Below are 19429 nucleotides of genomic sequence, written 5' to 3'. Positions count from 1 at the left end.
GATGGTCTTAATTTTTCAATGTTGTCATATTTCCGTGTCGATAATTTTTACTATTTAATATGTATGAAAATGTAATGATAATTTCAAAGTTTTTTGGCGTATATACTCCTATATCTATGATATTTATATATTTTAATGTGATTTTACTTAAATTTGATGTATAAGTTTTGATTGCACAATTATAAAAAAAAAATTAAAAAAATAAAGTTGTGGGACTAATTTGATACAAGTACTAATCGTGGGGTTTAATTTACACATGCACTCAAAGTGTTAACCAAATAGTAGTCCTTCATTCCTTCTTTTTTCTCAAAATGGACTTGAAACCTGGTTTTTTTAAGGTTTAAGTTCACCAATTTAGACTATAATTATTGAAAGAAAATTTAGACTACAATTATATTATACTTTTTCGACTTAGCTTAACTTATGTTGATTGGTATTTCAGATAAACTTATTTGAATTTATTTTTCTAGAACTTTTGAGTACATATAGAGACTTATTCACAAAATTTATGGGAGGTGTTAGCCATTTTTTGACTTAATTAATTAGGTAAAATGAGTTAAGATGATCATCCTCTAAGTGAGTGTTTCTTTTTTTCCTACTATGTAATTTATTTATTTACTTACTTGTGAATAATTCCTACTTTGTAAATCATGGTATTATGTTTTGAAATATTTTATTTTTTCTTTTACAAAAATAACAATCATACATAGTCAAAAATTTGTATAATTTCAAATAAATTTCCAAATAATAAAGTGAAGTCAAAAAATTAATTACAAAATCATTATCAAAAATTTAGTATTTTCTTAAAACCTAATTCGTGTTTATTATCTTATAATATCTTATAAAAAGTCAACATCACGAAATTAATTATTTTATAATAGTTATTTGTGCACCACCCATAAGACAAATAGAAGTATGAACTAATGAACTATTCTTGTCCAATTCCTTTTTTTTTTTTTGTTTAAAAAAACCTTTAAAATATTACCAAAAATCTATGTTCATATTTTTGCAATCTTCCATATAAATAATTTTCATTTTCTTTCTCTTTCTCTTTCTTTATCAAAATTTCATACCAAAAATACATTTACAGAAGAAGACGAAGACATCACAAATGGCGTTATTTCTCTGTCAAACTTCTCCAATTCCAATTTCTCTCTCCTCAAATTTGTCTGCAAAATCAGCAACATTGACATCAAAACCTCGATTTCTCTGTCCTAAATACGCCGAAACGACGCCGTCTGCTTCGTTCAGTCGACCCCTTTTTGCTGTTCAATCGATCAACCAAAAATCCCAACCTTTTTCTTCCTTCAGTGAGGTTTGATCAGTTGCTCCATTTTATATTGTTCTGCATTTCGAAATTAATGATTTATTTACAAAAAAATAAAAAATAAATAATTTTGATGATGAATTAATGAATTTTGCAGGTAATTGAGGGTTTGATTAATCGGACTGATTTGACGGATTTAGAGGCTGAATCGTCGTTAAATTTCTTGCTGAATGATCCAAATGAATCTCTAATTAGCGCTTTTCTTGTATTGTTGAGAGCTAAAGGCGAAACCTTTGAAGAAGTAAGCACAACCCTTTTCATTTTATCCTTTGTAATATTAAATTTATTACAGTAATTAATTGATGGGTGTTAATTTTAAGATTAGGTTAACAATAGAGTAATAAGATTAATTACAAGCATTAGATATCTTCCCTCATTTGGCTGTGTATATTTATTTTTCCAACAATACAATACCCATTTAATTCGAAAGGATAGTAAAATGACAACTTAAAAAGTTATGGGTTTTGGGAATTTCAACAATTTGGTTGAAATTCCAGATTTTCAGTTGGACTTTTGACTTCAAAAATAAATGTTGATGTTTCTGAATTTTGGAGATTGATGAAAGTATGTATACCTGTTTTTGATCTGGGACTACTTAATGTGAAATTGCAGATAGTTGGATTGGCAAATGCAATGATGAAACACTGTAAGAGTGTGGAGGATTTGGGGGATGTGGTTGATATTGTTGGTACCGGTGGTGATGGTGCCAACACTGTGAATATCTCCACCGGTTCCTCTGTATTGGCCGCCGCTTGTGGTGCGAAAGTAGCCAAGGTTTAATCTCACTTCTTGCCTCTCAAATCAAGATTTATGTAAATTTTGATGTGTTTTGGAATGAAGAGGTTTAGCTTAAATGATAAAATATTGGTACTAATTGAGAGTGAAGTGGTAAATAGTTTATAGTTTATGGATATGCTTCTTTTGAAAATGATGGTTGTGTTTTATGGGGTTTTGTTGCAGCAAGGGAACAGATCAAGCTCTTCAGCTTGTGGGAGTGCAGATGTTTTGGAGGAATTGGGGGTTGCCATTGACTTGGAACCTGAGGTTTATTCTTGATATATATATATATACACTAAGTTGTGGGTTGAAGATTTATCTTTTTGCTATGTGTTTACTCTTTATTGGACCTTCATAAATGCCGTCATGAAATCATTTATGAGCTTTTAGGTTGGTTTTAGTTTTGGTTTGCTGGTACTTTTTAAGCATTATCATTGGACTATAAAAGCCACATGGTTGGCTGTAAATTTTTCCTACCTTGGTTTACTTCTTCTTTAATGCTGCTGGCCTGTTGGATAAGTGGATTTTAAGATGTACTGTATGGGATTAAAACTATCTGACCTGCATTTTGTTAGCTTGAATTACTGACTCAACTATATCCATCTCCGATTGTGTGGCAAAATTCTGATTTATGTTAATCCTTATGTTATTTACGGTTTAGCTAAGCTGTTGATTTTCATCTTTACTTTGTTATTAGGGAATAAGAAGATGTTTAGCTGAAGCTAGAATTGGTTTTATGATGTCGCCAACTTACCATCCTGCCATGAAGGTTGTTAGACCTATTAGGAAGAAGCTAAAAGTTAAAACAGTGTTCAACATCCTAGGTCCAATGTTAAATCCAGCCCGAGTACCTTTTGCCGTCGTTGGTGTTTATTCTGAAGATATTGTAAGTTTACTTCCTTTTTGAAAAATCAAATTTGTTTTGTTTTGTTAATAGGATTATTCATTATTGTTTCTTCTGCCTTTTAGGTAGGCAAAATGGCCCAGGCTCTTCAACGATTTGGCATGAAGAGGGCATTGGTTGTACATTCAGAAGGACTAGATGAAATGAGCCCTATGGGTAATGCTTTTGATTTCATCTTTATAGAAATCTTTGTACAAGGATTGTTATTGTTGATTTTTGTCTATGTGAACCTTGTAAATTCAACTAATTGTGATGGGCGGAAATTGCAGGCCCAGGAGTGATTCTTGATGTGACTCCCGATAAAATAGAGAAGTTCTCTTTTGATCCGTGTAAGAAATCCGCTAAAATATTTTTCTCTTTATTCTCATCTATTTTTTTATTTAAGTTGGCTTGGGATTTAAAACCACATCTCATAAATGTGCCATATGTAAAATGACAGTGGAATTTGGCATTCCTCGTTGCACTGTGAAAGATCTGCGTGGAGGAGGACCAGAGTACAATGCAGAGGTATTGAAGCGTGTTTTAGGAGGGGAGACGGGATCTATAGCAGATGCATTTGTGAGTTCCAGCCTTTTATCTCTTGTGAAATTTTTGTATGCTCTTATGTTTGGTTGGCTTTATATTAGAGGCCTTTGCTGCTTCCACGCTAAGATAGGACGGAATTTTGATGAATCCTGGACTTAATTATTGGATTCATAGTAGTTTTTTCAGGTTTTTAAAAGAAACAATTAATTTTTGAATAAGTGCTGCAAAAATACTGCCTAGCTAGGCGCATGTTGTTGTTTTGTCTCCCTGCGTCGTCTTTCTATCCCAAGTACAAGCATATTTATTCTGCTCCCTTCCTAAAATTGATGTTGAATTGTTTCTTCCGTCACAAAATCAGGTCTTAAATGCTGCTGCTGCTCTCTTGGTCTGTGGACAAGTTAGTACCCTCGGTGATGGAGTAGCCCTTGCTCGAGAAACGCAACAATCTGGGAAAGCCCTAAAGACATTGCAGTCATGGATAGATGTATCAAATGTAAGGATTTGCGGATAGTTGTTATGTAGTGATTCTGGAACCTTTTGTTTAAAGTTCATCTATTTCAATTTTTTTTTCTTTTGGCAGAATATTTCATTTTGCTAAAAAATTTGTTGTTTGTGTTGCAGAAAGTGAAAGAAGCTACTGCAATTGTGGCTTAATTCTCCACCAGGCGCCCAAATCTCCTTGATTGAGGAAGCATGTTGTAGATTATCTATATAGAGCTGTGTCGTGTCTATATTTTGCTCGAGTATGATCTGCATCTCTCTTTATACCCAAAGTTACCTGGAAAATCACTCGCCTTTTTTGTTTCCTTTTTGCTAGTCCTTTGATAAATTGCTTGTTGCTTGTTGCTTGGACTCTTCCTTTAGTTTATCAGTAGGAAACTCATACCATGATACCAATGTTGATTAAGTGTACAGTCCTGTATTTACAGAGATTCTCATTTTTGCAACAATAAGAAGTCTCGAGTGAACCATTTTGATACATTTGAAGTTATTTTATTGATGAATTTGCACGATTACAAGATCCTTAAACAAAAATATCACCTTCAGATGTGTGGACAAAAATGTAAAGTACATTGCAACATATTAATTCCTACTTATTTCTCAGGTTTAATATACTCGAGCTTGGCTAAGTTGAGGTAATTACAAATTGAGGCTGAGCGTGAAAGTCCCAAGCAAGCTCAGAGGCTTGGCTCATAATTACCCCTACTTAGTCCGAGCAGATAGAGTTGGGTAGTTATATTGATTCTAAGTTTGAACTAGCTTATTTAGACTTCAAGTAAACTCATTCACATTATTCAGCTTTAAAAGCTCAGTAAAAAAGCAAAGAACCATACATGTTACGCCAAATCAAACCATTTATTCTGAATATAGAACTCTGACGAAACTTGTTCATACTTGTACAAGTTACAAGCCCAACAACTCTGATGTCACTGGAGAACATTTTAAACAGAAATTTCAGACTGTTTTACCACACCCTTACATAGATTACAAAGCTTAAAATACAGCATATTTGTCTTCCGATTCTTCCGTGGATCTTTTACTGTACAAAATGCTTAAGCAGTTTCCTCTGCAGCAATTGCCTTAGCACTGACAAGCAAGGGCACAAGCTGACTTTTTGAGTGTTTTTCCATCACAGCTGCAATGGAAGGAATTTGTTGCAATTAAGGGACTGAAATGAGACTAGAACTGGAGCGGAAAAAATAATTGAAGAGAAATAGGTGTATACCATCACAGCCACCTATGTGCTCTCTTCCTATGAAGACATTTGGTACAGTTCTCTGTCCAGTCCACTCCTGAAGTGCTGCTTGAATAGCATTTCCATCCGCTGCAAAGCAACAACAAATCATTTCGTACATTGGATCATTACCGTTACAGAATGAATTGAACTACAAGAAGCAAGCTTGTCAACTCCTTGTGACACAGAAGGAGCTCTATCTTCAATAAGTTTTAGCATTTAATTTCATACCCATCATTTATTAAAAAGTTTTAAGACAAGGGCTTATAAATTCACCCGAGTTTAGATCAAGGTTTTCCAGTCGAAAAATTAAGTTGGGAAAAATTAAGTTTAGATTAAGCCCTGAAATAGACGTTTTTACATCCTCATAACATTCTAATGCAACTAAATCACTACTTCTCAAGATTAAAATTCTTCGTCAAGGTTCAACATCGTGATTAACAGTAGAATGAAACAGCATATGCAACCATCAAAATAATTAGTTGTGATCAGTATAAGTACTCACATTCCTGGTCCAATTCCATGACCTGGAAAGATGCACCGAGCTGTTTGAGCAGCTCCTTGACCCTATTGCAGAATCCACAGGTTGTTTTACTGCAAATCCAGAAGAGCAAATACAATTATTTGATTAACTAAGCTTCTATCATAGTATCATTACCAGTAAAGTACAATAGAATTGCACACCAAGATAATTGAAACTAAGTCATAAAATACCTCTTTTTTTCTTTACCCACTCTATTTTGAGGTTTTTTTTTTTCTACTTTCTACAGATAATTATTGTTTTTGGCAAGCCTTATTTATCATTTAACCCGTCTTACGTCACACTATAAACACTAAAACATCTACCAACTTGCCTAGACACAAGAACATAATAAGTGGGTCGGAAAAAAAACCCGAAGTGTCAAATGTGGTTTAGGCAAAGTTTTGCACAGAAGATAAGGAATGGGAAAGAAGATAGATTCCTTTTGATTGATAAAGCAAATATAAATAAAAAAAGAATCTGTAAACACAAAGTCACAACACCTTAAAATAAAGCTACCCCTTTTTGTATTAGTGTATATGTGAAGATATTTAGGAAGTCCTTATTGAAAATAAATCAAATGGTTAGTTGGTACCCACATCTTGTATCAAGGAATATGTTCTTCTATAAGATATTTTGTGATAACTTTTTGCTTCAAAGTTTGTTTGACAGGATAGATGATAAGCTCATCTTTGAAATGTACAAAAATAATCCAACAGTAAGGCTATAATGGAGTGGTGTAACTTTCTATTATCAATCCATTCAATTATGTATCGTGAGAAGCTCCAAATGACCAACTTAACAAGAAGCAAATAAACTGTATAAGGACTATGATAAAGGACTTTACTTTTAAGCAGATTGTTGCTGACAAAGCAAAATGAAACTTCCGTCTTGTATTCTCCCTAAGAACTTGCATTCAACTCCCTAATATACCCTACTTAGGCAAATTCTTGGATGCATTCTTGGATGCTACGTACCTTCATCTTCCTTCTTACTGCAATTTTCTTCTTTCCTTTTTCTTAGTTTTTTCTTTCCTTTTTTATGATTCTTTCTTCTCTTTCATTTTCTCTCTCCTCTTTCTTCTGATCTTTTTCATTTTCTCTCTCCTCTATTCGACCTTTTCTCTTTCCTTTGTTTTTTACATCATTTTGGATATGGTTATTATTCTTGAAGAGATCATTAATGCAGTTTAGTTTTTGTGTTGTTAATTATTAATTAGTTTTAATTACGTTAGATTTTAACTAAAATTATAATTGATTTTGTGATTTTTTACTTAATGAATTTCAATTGATTTTTTTGATAAATTTGATGAATTAGACTATCTCAATTGAATTTTTGAATTTGTTATAAATATTGATCTAATTGATGAGTTACTGATATTAGTGATGAATTTGATTAATTTCGATTGACTTTTTGAATTTGTGATGAATTATTGAATTGCTGCATTTGTTATGAACTTGTTTGTTATTATGATTTTTATTTTATTTTTTGAGTTGCTGTTATTTGTTTTTTGGGAAAAAAAAATGAACACGTAGTACTGTAAAATTGAACATTTATTACATAAAAAATAAACATATTTTAACAATTTATTTTATCTTTATTTTCCGTTAATAAATGTATACAATGAATTTGAACCTATATGGAATATATGAAAAACATGTTCATTTTTAATATTCTGAATGTTCTTAATGTTTTTTGACGTGTTTATTTTTTTATACTAAATATTCATTTTATTTAATGTGTTCATATATTTTAATATACTGATTGTATGATAAATGTTCATTTTTAATATACTAAATATTCATAATATATTTTGACGTGCCCATTTTTTATTACTAAATGTTTATTTTTTTGTCACGTGTTCATAATTATTTTTAGGAAATTTTGACTTTTGCTACCACAAAAAACCTTGAGTTTCATTTTTGCTACCCCTTAAATTTTTTTTTTTTTTATTTTACTACCACCTAAAAACACCTTTGTCAAAATTTGCTACCACTTAACAGAATCCGTTAAGATTCCGTTAAGTTTATTCAAGATTCCGTTAAGTTTATTCAAAAAAAAAAAAAATTAAAATGTATAAGAAAAAAAAAAAAAAACCCAACCACCCTTAATTTCCCCCCATCCCGTCAGCCACCTCCCCCCCTCCCCCCTACCGGCGGCCAAACTAAGGCCAACGCCGGCGACCCCACCCCAATCCCTTTCCCCCACCAACCCCGGCGACCCCCACCTACGCAGCCACCCCCCTCGCTTTCCCCCCTCTTGCTGCCACCGGAAACCACCCCCCTCGCCATTCGCCCCACCGGAATCGGCCCCCTCCCCATTCCCCCACCGAAATCGACCCCCCCCTTCCCTTCCCCTACCCTTTTCGGCCACCCTAACCCTAAACCTTTTCGATCTCCGGCGACCCCCTCGAAACCCCAACTACCCCACCCTCGAAACTTCCTGTGTGCGATGAAGACGACAGGGGAAGGGGAGATACAGGACAGGTGGCTAGGGGGTGGAGGGGGAGTGGCAGGGGAAGGGGATTGGTGGCTGGGGAAGGAGGAGAGAGAGGTAGGGGAAGGGGATTGGTGGCTGGGGAAGGAGGAGAGAGAGGGGCAGGGTTGAAGTGGGGCCCATAAACGGCACAACTAACAGCTTCCGTCAACTGGTAGCGAATTTTGACAAAGGTGTTTTTAGGTAGTAGTAAAAAAAAATATTTAAGGGGTAGCAAAAATGAAACTCAAGGTTTTTTGTGGTAGCAAAAGTCAAAATTTCCTTATTTTTATTAAATGTTCAATTATAAGGCCGTGGTCCAGTAATTTTATGATTATATGATAATCATGTTCATATTTAATGTACTAAATGATCATTGGTTTTAACATGTTTACTTTTTAGTACCAAATGTTCATATGTGTTCATTTTATATTACTGAATGTTCATTTTTTAATTTGCTCATTTTTTTTTTTTACATGTTCATAATCATCACAACATATGTTCATTATAAACTAGTTGAATTATAGTGTTGAATATCTGAACAATTTATATATTTATTATGAACATATATGTTTATTTAATACGAACACGTGTTGTTGATTATGAACACATATGACATATAGAGTGTAATATATGATGATCCGTTTTGTGTTTTTTTTTTTTTTTGGAGTGATATCACATAAATTTACCTTTTTTGGGGGGAGAATCCGTTTTATTTGTTCTCGAATATCCGTGGTTATTTTTTGTTCAGTTTTTTAGTGAAATAAAATCATATACAGAAGAGAGAATGAACTTTGTTTGATTGTTAGAGAGAAAAAATCAAAAAGAGGAGAAATAAATTTAAGTTTAAAGTGACATTTTTTTTTTTAATACTCATATTTTAAAAATATATGGTGGTTGAAAGTGACGGTTTTTCTATAAAATGTGTCAAGGTGGGCTTTGTTTTTGTTTGAGGCTTGTTTTAATGGAGCGCATTTACAATTGGGCTTCTTTAATGGGTTAGTGTTGTAGCTATTGTAGCTGCACAAGGGTGTAGCTTAGACCAATTACCCTACTTAATCACCAATGTGAGTTTAATTGGGGCACGACAGGGAAGTTTTTTTCATTAAAGCCTAAACGCCCTTGTTGACACCAGTCAAAACTCTTGGGAATTAATTGGTGGGAATACATGAAAATATGTCAATACTTTATTTGGATGGTAGATGGAAATTATGGATAGTGAATAAATAACAATTTTACAAAAATACCCTTACTAACATTTCTTTTTCATTCTTTTCATTAACGACAAAAATATCATTTCATACTTATTTTCATTCCCATCTATTTTAATACCTACCCTCTCTAGGTAATAAAATGGTGGGAATTCACCCCCAAATATACACATTTCTAAACCTCTTTTTAATCTCATTCCCATCAAACAAACAAGGCTTTTTTCTTCAATTGGGATTAAAACTCCCAATCCCACTCTCAATTCTCACATACCAAACACCCCCTAAACAGACTCACGAGTCAAGACTATGGTAGGTTCAAATACAACAGTGAGGCGATAATTAGGTATGTCAGTTGGGGCGGGGATGGGGATAAAAACCATACCCGCCATGGTGATGAGGCGGGGGTGGATTTTAGGTTGTACCCGCCCCACTTCGTACCCGCCCCATCCCCACCCGCCCCACTTCGTAACTGTCCCATCCTCACATCTATATATTTTTAAAAATAAAATTATATACTTTAATACTATTTTATAAAAAAAATAATGTAAAATAAAATAGTAAATATACTACTTTGTAATATACTTATATTGTAAACAAAAAAAAAAGTGTAATATTAACAATAATTTTTTTCTTTTTGCAATCTTTATTTATTATGAAGGATTGTGTATTTGGAAGGCGGAGATTAGGCGGGTCTTAGAAAGGGGTGGATATCCAAGTGAGGGGGTGGGGCGGAGACAGTTTTAGAGTTGTACCCGCCGAGACGAGGATGGAGATGAATTTTAGACCCGCCGTGGGGATGGGATGGGTATGAAAATTTTAGGCGGGGATGGGAATAGAAAGGTCAACATTCGCCCCATCCCGTCCCATTGACATCACCAGCGATAATGGAGTAGCGTCTAATAAGTTGCAAGTGCTAATAACAAAAGGGTTTTTTTATCTATTTATTTTGGTCCAGCATAACTTTTAACGTCTCACAACAAGTTTAAGTTATTACTTCCTTCGTTTCTCAATACATGTAACCAATTGACTTGATTGTATTAAGAAACGGAAGAAATAAAGTGTTCTTGGGCAAGTCTAGCGAAGAACTTGATCTTACCTAACAATTTGCCGATAAAGGGACCTTATAACAATAAGTAGAATTGCAATCAATTAAATAAAAAATGAAAGTTCTCAAAACTGAAATTTCACGAGAAGTTGACCAAAAAAATTGATCTCATAAAAATTAATCAAAAACATAACCAATTGCGAAAAATTGAGCAAAAAAAACCTGAAGATGATGACAGGGGTGGAAGCAACAAGCTGTTTGACCTTGTCCAACGCCATATCAGTGTCAGCTTTGCTGCTGCTGGTATTGTTGTTGATTAAACTGAGTATTGACCCCATTTTTATTTTTTACAAATTTATGAAAAAGAGGAGAGAGAAAGAAGTGCTAAGGTTCAACAAGTGTTGCTGATTTGCTTCTACCGGCCTAGCGCGTGTTTTCTTTAGTTAGTAAGCGGCAAAAAGGAACCTTTTTTTTGGGGAGGCGGGGGTGTTAAAAGTGATTCCTCTCATATTTCAATTTACTTGCAAATACTTCAATACGAGAAAATACACTAGATTTGAATTAAAATACGACTTCCTATTTGAATTGATCGTAACACTAGATTTGGTCTATAGTTCAAGAAAAAAACATAGGGGTGTGGAGCTTGAGGACCAAAGTCGGATTTGAAATATCTAGTACAATTGGTGAAATTGTGGGGTGTATGGTATATTCGTAATGTGTCAAAAATTGACCCGATCAACCTGATGCGATCTAACTCGAAAAAATCTAATTCAGATTTCGACTCTTATAGACACAATAATTTAACATGATTGAACTTTGAAATAGACCAGGATCCAATCTCACTAAACCTACCTCAAGTACCTGAATTGAGCACTCACCAAATAAAAAAATTTATATTACAATTTAGAAAAGGATGGAAATAAAATATGTTGTAGTTAATTTGAAATAGAGTGAAAAATTATAAATATTTAATTTAATGATAGTTTAAGATTGATCTAAAAAGTGTTCTCATTTAATTATACTTCTTTCATTTCTTTTAAGTTGCATCAAAGTTATAAATTAATTGCATCATTTTCATTTTTAGTTAATAAACTCTTTCTATCTCTCTCCTATCACATAGGTCCATTTTTTTTTTTGTTCTCTCTCATCTCTAAAAATTGCCTAGGGTTCAGTAATTTACAAAGTGATACAACTAAAAAAAATGGATCAAACATATTTAATTACAAATTAACCTAGTCAAAGGAAAGTATGTTGATGCAGCCAAAATAAGATAAATTTGGCTTAGGTAAGGAATATCAATGAAGCACAATTTCAACAAGACACATAGTGAGTCTGTGAAAGGCTCGGTCATGAACCGGACCTAACTAGACCAAAGGCTCATGGTCAACCAATACGCCAGCTTATACCTTTTTTTATCTAAAAATGTATAACTAGTAATTGGTGGGGTGCGCCAGGCCCGTGCAGTAGTGCAACGCATGGGCGACGCTTGAAGACCCCAGTAGCAAGCTACTGTGGTGGGACTTCCCTCTTAAAAAATAAATTTAATATCGTTGTGGGCCATTGGCCCACGTATCAGATATTAAACTGATAAGAACAGATACTACACTTGATCTTAGCCAAAAGGCCGAGAAAGGTATGAAGTTTCAAAATTCTTACCCTTCATTTTTATATTCTTTTTCTTCTTGTTTCTCTTCTCATTTTCCGATGTGGGATTATTACCTTTTCCACAACTCTAAACTAGAGCCAGTTAATGGTTTTATCCTGATTATTGTCACTTTAATCGCAATTCTGAAGTTTGTTTCCACTGTCATATTAACCCCCGATTTCAAGATATGAGAGTTTTCTTTATGCTGATTGGGTGCCAAGAGTTGAGGACGCATACTATATCAGACTTAGTGTAGCTCTTCGAATGGCCGAGCCAAGACCAATGAGGCATATTGAAGATGTCCAAATGTGTTTGTTCAAAGAATTAGATCAGGAGTGTTTTTGTTTTCAGAATCAAATCAAATGTGCATATACAACATATTACATATTTACAAATCAAATCAGAATAGAGCATAACTTGAAATTGCCTATAAAAATAGATGGCAGAAAAATATTCACAGCTGGAGTAAAATCTTCACCTCTCATTTCTCAAAAACATCACCATCAGTAAAGAGTGTCAAGGGGATACAATTATCAAAAAAATTCAGTTCCATGCCTCATGCTTGACAAACTTTATAAACCCTCTACATACTAACTGTGTTGCCCAACATTCATAAACATCCACTTTAGGGTAACAATGACAGTATATTGAAAAGAAAATATACATTAAATTCTTACTTAGATGCAAAAATGGCTTCCAAATCTTTGTACAAACTCTTTGGCCTAGACTTAAACTCAGCCGATGGAGTCTTTGATGATGAACTTCCGCTCTTCCCACCCCAAAACCCACTCCATTTGGAATTACTGCTTGAAGGATCATTTCCATTATTCCAACCCCCTTCTTTAAAACTGGCCTTAGCCATTTCTCTCAGCTGTTTCAACCACGGCTTATCAGTTGTGCTTGAGCTCCTACTCCTCGAGCTCCTGTTACTTCCAGCTCCTGTTGAATTCAGCCTACTGATTTCTCTGTTATCTCGCTCTACTTTATCCTCTGGAGGCCACTTGTCAATGTTATTTATCAGTTTTTCAGGAAGAAAGAGCAGAAAGAACCCAACGAAAGCAGTTCTTAAGCCCACTAGGAACGATCTCTTTGAAGTGTCAAGCTTTCGTATTTGCTTATATAAAGCATACCACTCGTTCATCATCAAAGCAAGGAAGCCGAATAAAAAGAGAGAAAGCATGAATATGCCAATTCCTCTCTCAGCTTCGGTAGAGAAATCCCGGTCCACTAGAGCCAAGCAAGCTGCAAACATGCCCACTTCACAAGCAATAGATATGATTTCAACTAGTTGCACCTTTTTCTTGATGTAAGGCTTCTTAAGAACTAGGAAGAAAAGCTGGAAAGACGTAATGCATAGCAAGATAGTAGCAGGAGCCTTAGAGGATGATTTTTCTGAATATAAACCAGCTAAAACTCCTAGCAGGAACCGCCTAATGGATTCAAGGAAGGTGTAGTAAATTCTCAGGATGCCAAACACTTTTTGAATGAAAGGTGCCTCGGCATCTTCAGTCTCGTCTTCAGAGGCAATAATTTGGTCCACAGGCATGTGACTTCCACCAGTGATCATTGAGAGCATGTACTTCGGTGGGCCTCGAAGATCTTCAAATAAAGGACCATACTTGACCAAGTATATGGAATTTTCTGGAGTTTTCCACGTCCATTGGCCCCTTTTACCTGGACCTAGAGTAACTCGGACAAGTTCTTGATACCAATGATATTTTCGGCCTACTTGATGAACTTCCTTGTACTGAAGTAACCAACCCAATGTGATCCCATATGAGAGGAAGACAAACAAGGCTAATTGGAAAGACGACGTAAGAATTAGTAGCAGAACACCAATTATGGTCCCTGAAATTGTTTTCCCTGTAATCATGAATGTAACAAGGGTTAAAAATAAAAAAAAGAGTTTAAAACCAAAATGAAAACAGAAAGTTCAAGAAAACAAACACTTAAAAAGTCACCTTTGATTAAGGCAGCTGAAGCGTAACAGATGCAAGGTACAGCTAGAATTACAAGGAATATCTCAAATCGCGGTAAAACAAGAGCACCATAAGTCTTCATTCTTGAGTAATTTCTTCGGAGTTTTATTACTAAGAGAAGGAAAAAATGGAGTAAAATCAAGCTGCCACCGATTACAGCTAACCAGAACATGGTCCTCTCAAAATCCTTCCATCTAAACCATAAACATCAAAAAAAAAAAAAAAAGGTTACAAATGTGTTTTATCTCTACAATAAGAGAAATCAAAGACAGTACAAGGCAGAAAATTTCTCTGATATCCTTTACCCTTAAAACATAAAGGGTTACCTGGATAAACTGTCAGAGCGTGTTATGTATTCTGCTTCTGGGATAATATTTTGGCTCTGGAAGCATAGAAAGGCTACATGTTCAGGAAAAAAGGAGAACGAGGAAAGAACAAGGTTAGAGGAAACAAAATACGTTTACTGACCTCAAAGAACGACCTGTACTCCATTGCAGTCAGTGGAGCACCATAAATTACTCCAGCTTTATTAAGGCTACCTTTCTCAGATTGAACTGTTTGGGCAATGCTGCTAAGTCCATTTTTAAATAAATGTGAACTTACAGAGGTGTTTGGAGTGAAAAACATGGGCTGAGAATGGTCGCTACCCCATGGAAGACAAAGGTAGGGAACACTCCACTGTATGCCTCGAGTGAATTCATAATACTCCACAGGCAGAGTGACCGCTAGCCACCTTGAAAAAGCAAATACTTGAATGTAACAAGCTATTCTCTGCATCATAGAAAGAGGTACGATTTTTAGTATTGGCAGCAGAAAAATTCTTTCATCCAGGTTTAATTTCTTTGGGATCTTAAGACTGTGGCAGCAATAAATGCCATTTTAACTACAGAGGGATATTAAATTAAGTATCAAAGTTTTAAATATGTTCTCATAGCAGCATAAAAACTTGCAAAGAGGTCAGTTTCTCATACAAAGATATTCTTAGTAGGGTCAGAAGTCAGTGAGGTTGATGATCTTGGAAATGCCTCAGCAGACTGTAGGCTTGCTGTGGATATAGTGAGTAGACCAGCCACCAAACATGTTGCCACAAACAGTGCTGTAACGATTATGCAAAAGACGGTTGATATCATAGGCAAAGAATCTGCAAAAGATATTTGACATAATCATCATAATCTTTAGAGACATTAGAATTATCATGGAAAAGAAGAATAAGAAAACCATAACCAAAAAAAAAAAAAAAAAAAAAAAGCCATTATAATACAACAATAAAAAAAAAGTTAAGTAAATATCCTTACAGTGCCTCACTTGTAAGACATTAGAAGCCAAATTTAAATTCCCTGCAACATCTGCAGTCATATTTTCAGGAATGCTGACAGACATGATGCCCTCATAGGCTTGTAAAAATGCAACGTACAAATTCCGAGTCAGCTCTTCGAAACTGTGGATTGGAAATAATTAAGATGAAGTTGCAGGAAATGAAGATACAAAGATTTCTAAGATAATTGATATACTTGCCTCTCTAGGTGACCTCCGGAAACAGAAATGTGGCTAGAATTGAAATTGAACACTGGCTTCAGGAACTTAATTGACACTGTAATACTACTATCTTTTGTTTTCATTTTAGAGGTTGTGCTCAACCTCACAGCTGGCCTCTTTGAGTCTGAAAATTGGTATACAACATTCTTTCAGGAAAAATAACAGACATGAAATGTTCTATTCTCTCCACACAAAATAACTGTCAACTTGTCTTCCCACCAAATTATCTCAAGTGTCAAAATTAATTGAATATAGTAAAATACTTCTTCTACCCCATTTTTAACTTCATGCTTTCCTTCTTGGGATGTCCCAATAGAAAGCTTTCAAAATTTTACAGTTTTCTTACTTTTCATACCTCTTAAAAGTGAGAATTTTAATATGGGATGGATGGAGTAATAAGTGGAATAGAGGATATCAATTTCATGAAAAATTATTCAGATTACCATATAGAAATGTAGCAGGAGCCACTGAAGAAACAGGAGAACCCTGTCTACTGAGGACACGACTTGAGTTAAGGCTTACTGTGATAATGGTAATGTTTGGTATATTTTCAATCTGCAAACAGAAATAACAGAAGAAAAGAGAGCCTCAGGTATTGGTATATGAGAAAAAAAAGAGAGCTTTAGATACAAATACAAGCTATGTTACTCAAACTCTTCATTTCAGCTTAAGTATCAGTGTCAGATCCTTGAGAGTCCAACACGGGTATGGGCACTTGACACCACATTTAGCACCAAATATATTCAAAAAACTATTAACACAAACGGGAGTCTGACTTTTGAACACAACAGTGTCTAACAAGAGCGAGTATCCAAGTCTGAGTAACATCAAATGCAAGAAACTATGCAGGGATATAATTTTACTGAATTCCATCTCCCACTAACCATATATCCAAATCTTCTATTGGCAAGGCTACTTCCATTTATTGGGCGAAGCATTCCCTCTGTTGTATTGATTGAACTCAAAATTTCTGTTGAGGTATTTAAGACAGGCTCTGTAAAATAAAGATAGACCTTGAGATTCTTGAAACTATTAGTTGCCTGCACAGTTCTAGTGTCGCCGCCAAGATGAATTAGCTTTTCAGGAACATGGGTTCTTAGGCTAACAGAGACCCTTCTTCTATCTGCATCAACAAGCAAACATACACATAAAACAACAGACATTTCATGAATTTCTGGAACTGAATTGGGAATATCACAAGGAAAAAAAAAAAAAAAAAAGAAAGAAGAAGCTCTTGATCCATATACTCACCAAAATGTACAATGAGACTTGAATTTATTGGTCGGATAAAACGATTTCCAGCCATGTCAGTGCAGAATCCTTTATCCATAACAAGTATTGACCTTCCATATTGAACGTTATTAGATAAACTGACAACTACTGAATATTTGAGGTTTGGCTGGATAGTTTGAAGTGTATTTGGTACAACTTGTCCTGAACCATACACAAGAAGCTGTGACAGAAGATATCATATCAGTGAAATGCTTATTTAAAACTTTTTAGGCTACTACGCATTATGATAAATATGAGGTGAGGCATAGTGAAGACTGAAGACACAAGTTTTTGATGCATTGTTACAACTATATATAAGCTGACCAACTACTCACGTCGCAGGCATTGACAGATAAGCACCTAAAGCCGCCTCCACCATTACATGGTTCACTGAAGGAAATATATGCAGTGAAATTGGGAGCGCTTGTGAAAGATGTCGAAGCTGAAATGTATGCTGTAGGGTGAATTGTGTCTACAAAAACACAAAATGAAAAAAACTAGAAAATCAGATATAGAAATTTATCTTGGGACTCAAAATTCTTTGGAATTATCATGATCCTAATTATATAAACCCCCTATTTCAATCATGCAAGCAATTTATACTTGCAATAGTATTTCTGTAAATGCAATAGTATAAAACTACGAGTATTATGGAACTAACCCTAAGTCCTAGCACATTTTATCAATTAACAAACTCCAATTTTGTTCATCAACATCATCTTTTGTTAAAATTTACCATGGATCAACAAAATAGCAAGGATAGGTAGATATTACTTTTCGTCATGGAAAAATTACATGCTAATCCATTAACTCAAGGTTCCAAGCAACAAGGGAAAAGAGAACTTTTTTATAATTTACCAATAGTCCAGTTATAACTAGCACAGCCAACTCCTTGGGATGCATTGGTGCAGACCTGCAAGCTATGATTTCCATCCTGCAAGCCCACAAAAGAAACATTCCTTCCCCCACAATCTGAGGAAATAGCATCATTTAACTGCAGAAATTTTCCAAGAATATCGATTTAATTAGCACTTTCTTCTATCTAAACCAGAAACTTTATAATTAATACACGTCAAATGGTCTAAACATAAAATAAAATTTGAATAAATCCCATGGTCTCATCTGTTTTCTTTTGATTCTCCCCCCTTTTTATTGGTGTAGATTCTCATAGGGGAAATGACATAGTTGGCGACGGGATCAAGTACCAATCCCCAACACTGTAAAAAAAATTGACATCTATTTTGGTTCTCCTATATTCATGGTAACAGAATATGCATACAACAGAAAACTTTTCTACATGAAGTTTGTAAAGTCATGTAACTTTTCTACACAATCGATTGAAAAGTTCAATATTCATAATTATAAATCAAAAAACTTATGCATGCAACAGTATAGAGAAGTCTATGAGAGATAATAATACCCAAAGCTTGATCCGTACCGACCTGTTAAACAGGTAATTCTAGTGGAGACTAAGGTCTCACAGAACTACAGTAACCTATCAAAACAGCTTATAACTCTGAAATATTACTTGAAATAATGTTTTTGACAATGTACTATAGAATTACAAATAAGCAGACCTTGCAATTGAAGCTACAGTTAGAGCAAGTTTGTGTTGTGTTTGCTAGTAAAGCTTCAAAAGAAAATGCAGCTGAGTTCAGACGAGAGAACTGAGGGGGACCCTGCAAGAACTTTACAGTATACTCTGGTACATCACACACAGCTTTAAAGCACAAAATGCTGAATACCCAACACAGTAAAAGACCTCCCCATGGAATTCTCCTCAAACCCATTTTCTAAAATCAAAAAAATATGCTTAAAAAAGGTGATTTCTTTTGTGAAATAATGACATAATTAGTGTCAAAAAGAGCTTAGAAAGTAGCAACTGTGTGAAATTTGTAGCCAGTTTATGTTAGGCTTTTGCATGGAGTTGATTAGCTGAGCATATTTTGGGTGTGATGATTGGTGAGTTAAAAGAGGGAAAATGAACATGTGGCAGATAGAGTATGATAGAGACATAAAATGACAGAGAATTGATTATTAGAAATGGAAGAAAATACAAAAAAATAAATTAAGGAAGCAAATTTTAAGAGAGTGGGTGATATATTTTTTCTGATATAATGCACATCACAGTGGTAGTTATCAAGCCCAGTGGCAGTTCTCAAGCCCAGTATATAATTTAGGGATAAGAGAAAGAGAGAAAAATAAATGAAAAAGAAATAGACAGCAAGGAAGCAATTACTGTGAGTCACAGCTCTTGAGCACTGAAAATGAAGTTTGTATGTATTTGCATATTGATTGTTTTCTCCTATAATTGAACAAAGTCACTATCTTTTTAAGGATTCTTACTACAACTCTATGTACTAATAACATTTAATACCCCCCTCCCAAGGTCACCATCTTACAGTCTTTCTAATTGTTTGATACATTATCAATGGCTTTCGTAGTTCGAGCAGGGATAGATTCATACCCGGTTGTCCA

General features: G+C 34.6%; 3 protein-coding genes across 3 annotated transcripts; 1 reads left to right on the top strand and 2 right to left on the bottom strand.

The window, feature by feature from the left end:
* Positions 1 to 953: 953 nt before the first annotated feature.
* LOC110686622 (anthranilate phosphoribosyltransferase, chloroplastic-like) lies at positions 954 to 4514 on the top strand. The gene is made up of 10 exons (XM_021863218.1): positions 954 to 1315; positions 1425 to 1568; positions 1940 to 2101; positions 2288 to 2371; positions 2802 to 2990; positions 3074 to 3164; positions 3278 to 3337; positions 3448 to 3566; positions 3892 to 4026; positions 4155 to 4514. The coding sequence occupies exons 1-10, from the start codon at positions 1112 to 1114 to the stop codon at positions 4185 to 4187; spliced, it is 1221 nt and encodes a 406-aa protein (XP_021718910.1). The 5' UTR covers positions 954 to 1111; the 3' UTR covers positions 4188 to 4514.
* Positions 4515 to 4868: 354 nt separating this feature from the next.
* On the bottom strand, positions 4869 to 11035 carry LOC110686624 (glutaredoxin-like). Its single transcript, XM_021863219.1, has 4 exons — positions 10742 to 11035; positions 5774 to 5862; positions 5260 to 5358; positions 4869 to 5169 (listed from the first exon to the last, which is right to left on the bottom strand). Exons 1-4 carry the CDS (start codon positions 10855 to 10857, stop codon positions 5087 to 5089), a joined length of 387 nt encoding a protein of 128 aa, XP_021718911.1. The 5' UTR covers positions 10858 to 11035; the 3' UTR covers positions 4869 to 5086.
* A 1590-nt stretch (positions 11036 to 12625) lies between these two features.
* Positions 12626 to 19087, bottom strand: LOC110686621. The gene is made up of 13 exons (XM_021863217.1): positions 18529 to 19087; positions 17810 to 17945; positions 17287 to 17423; positions 16931 to 17132; positions 16564 to 16802; positions 16123 to 16234; positions 15659 to 15803; positions 15439 to 15581; positions 15115 to 15284; positions 14612 to 14914; positions 14470 to 14525; positions 14126 to 14337; positions 12626 to 14027 (listed from the first exon to the last, which is right to left on the bottom strand). Exons 1-13 carry the CDS (start codon positions 18739 to 18741, stop codon positions 12838 to 12840), a joined length of 3258 nt encoding a protein of 1085 aa, XP_021718909.1. The 5' UTR covers positions 18742 to 19087; the 3' UTR covers positions 12626 to 12837.
* Positions 19088 to 19429: the final 342 nt, after the last annotated feature.

The sequence above is a fragment of the Chenopodium quinoa genome, unplaced genomic scaffold (genome assembly GCF_001683475.1).
Source record: "Chenopodium quinoa cultivar QQ74 unplaced genomic scaffold, ASM168347v1, whole genome shotgun sequence".
In the NCBI taxonomy this organism is placed as follows: domain Eukaryota; kingdom Viridiplantae; phylum Streptophyta; class Magnoliopsida; order Caryophyllales; family Amaranthaceae; genus Chenopodium; species Chenopodium quinoa.
This window is presented reverse-complemented; position numbering and strand designations above follow the sequence as displayed.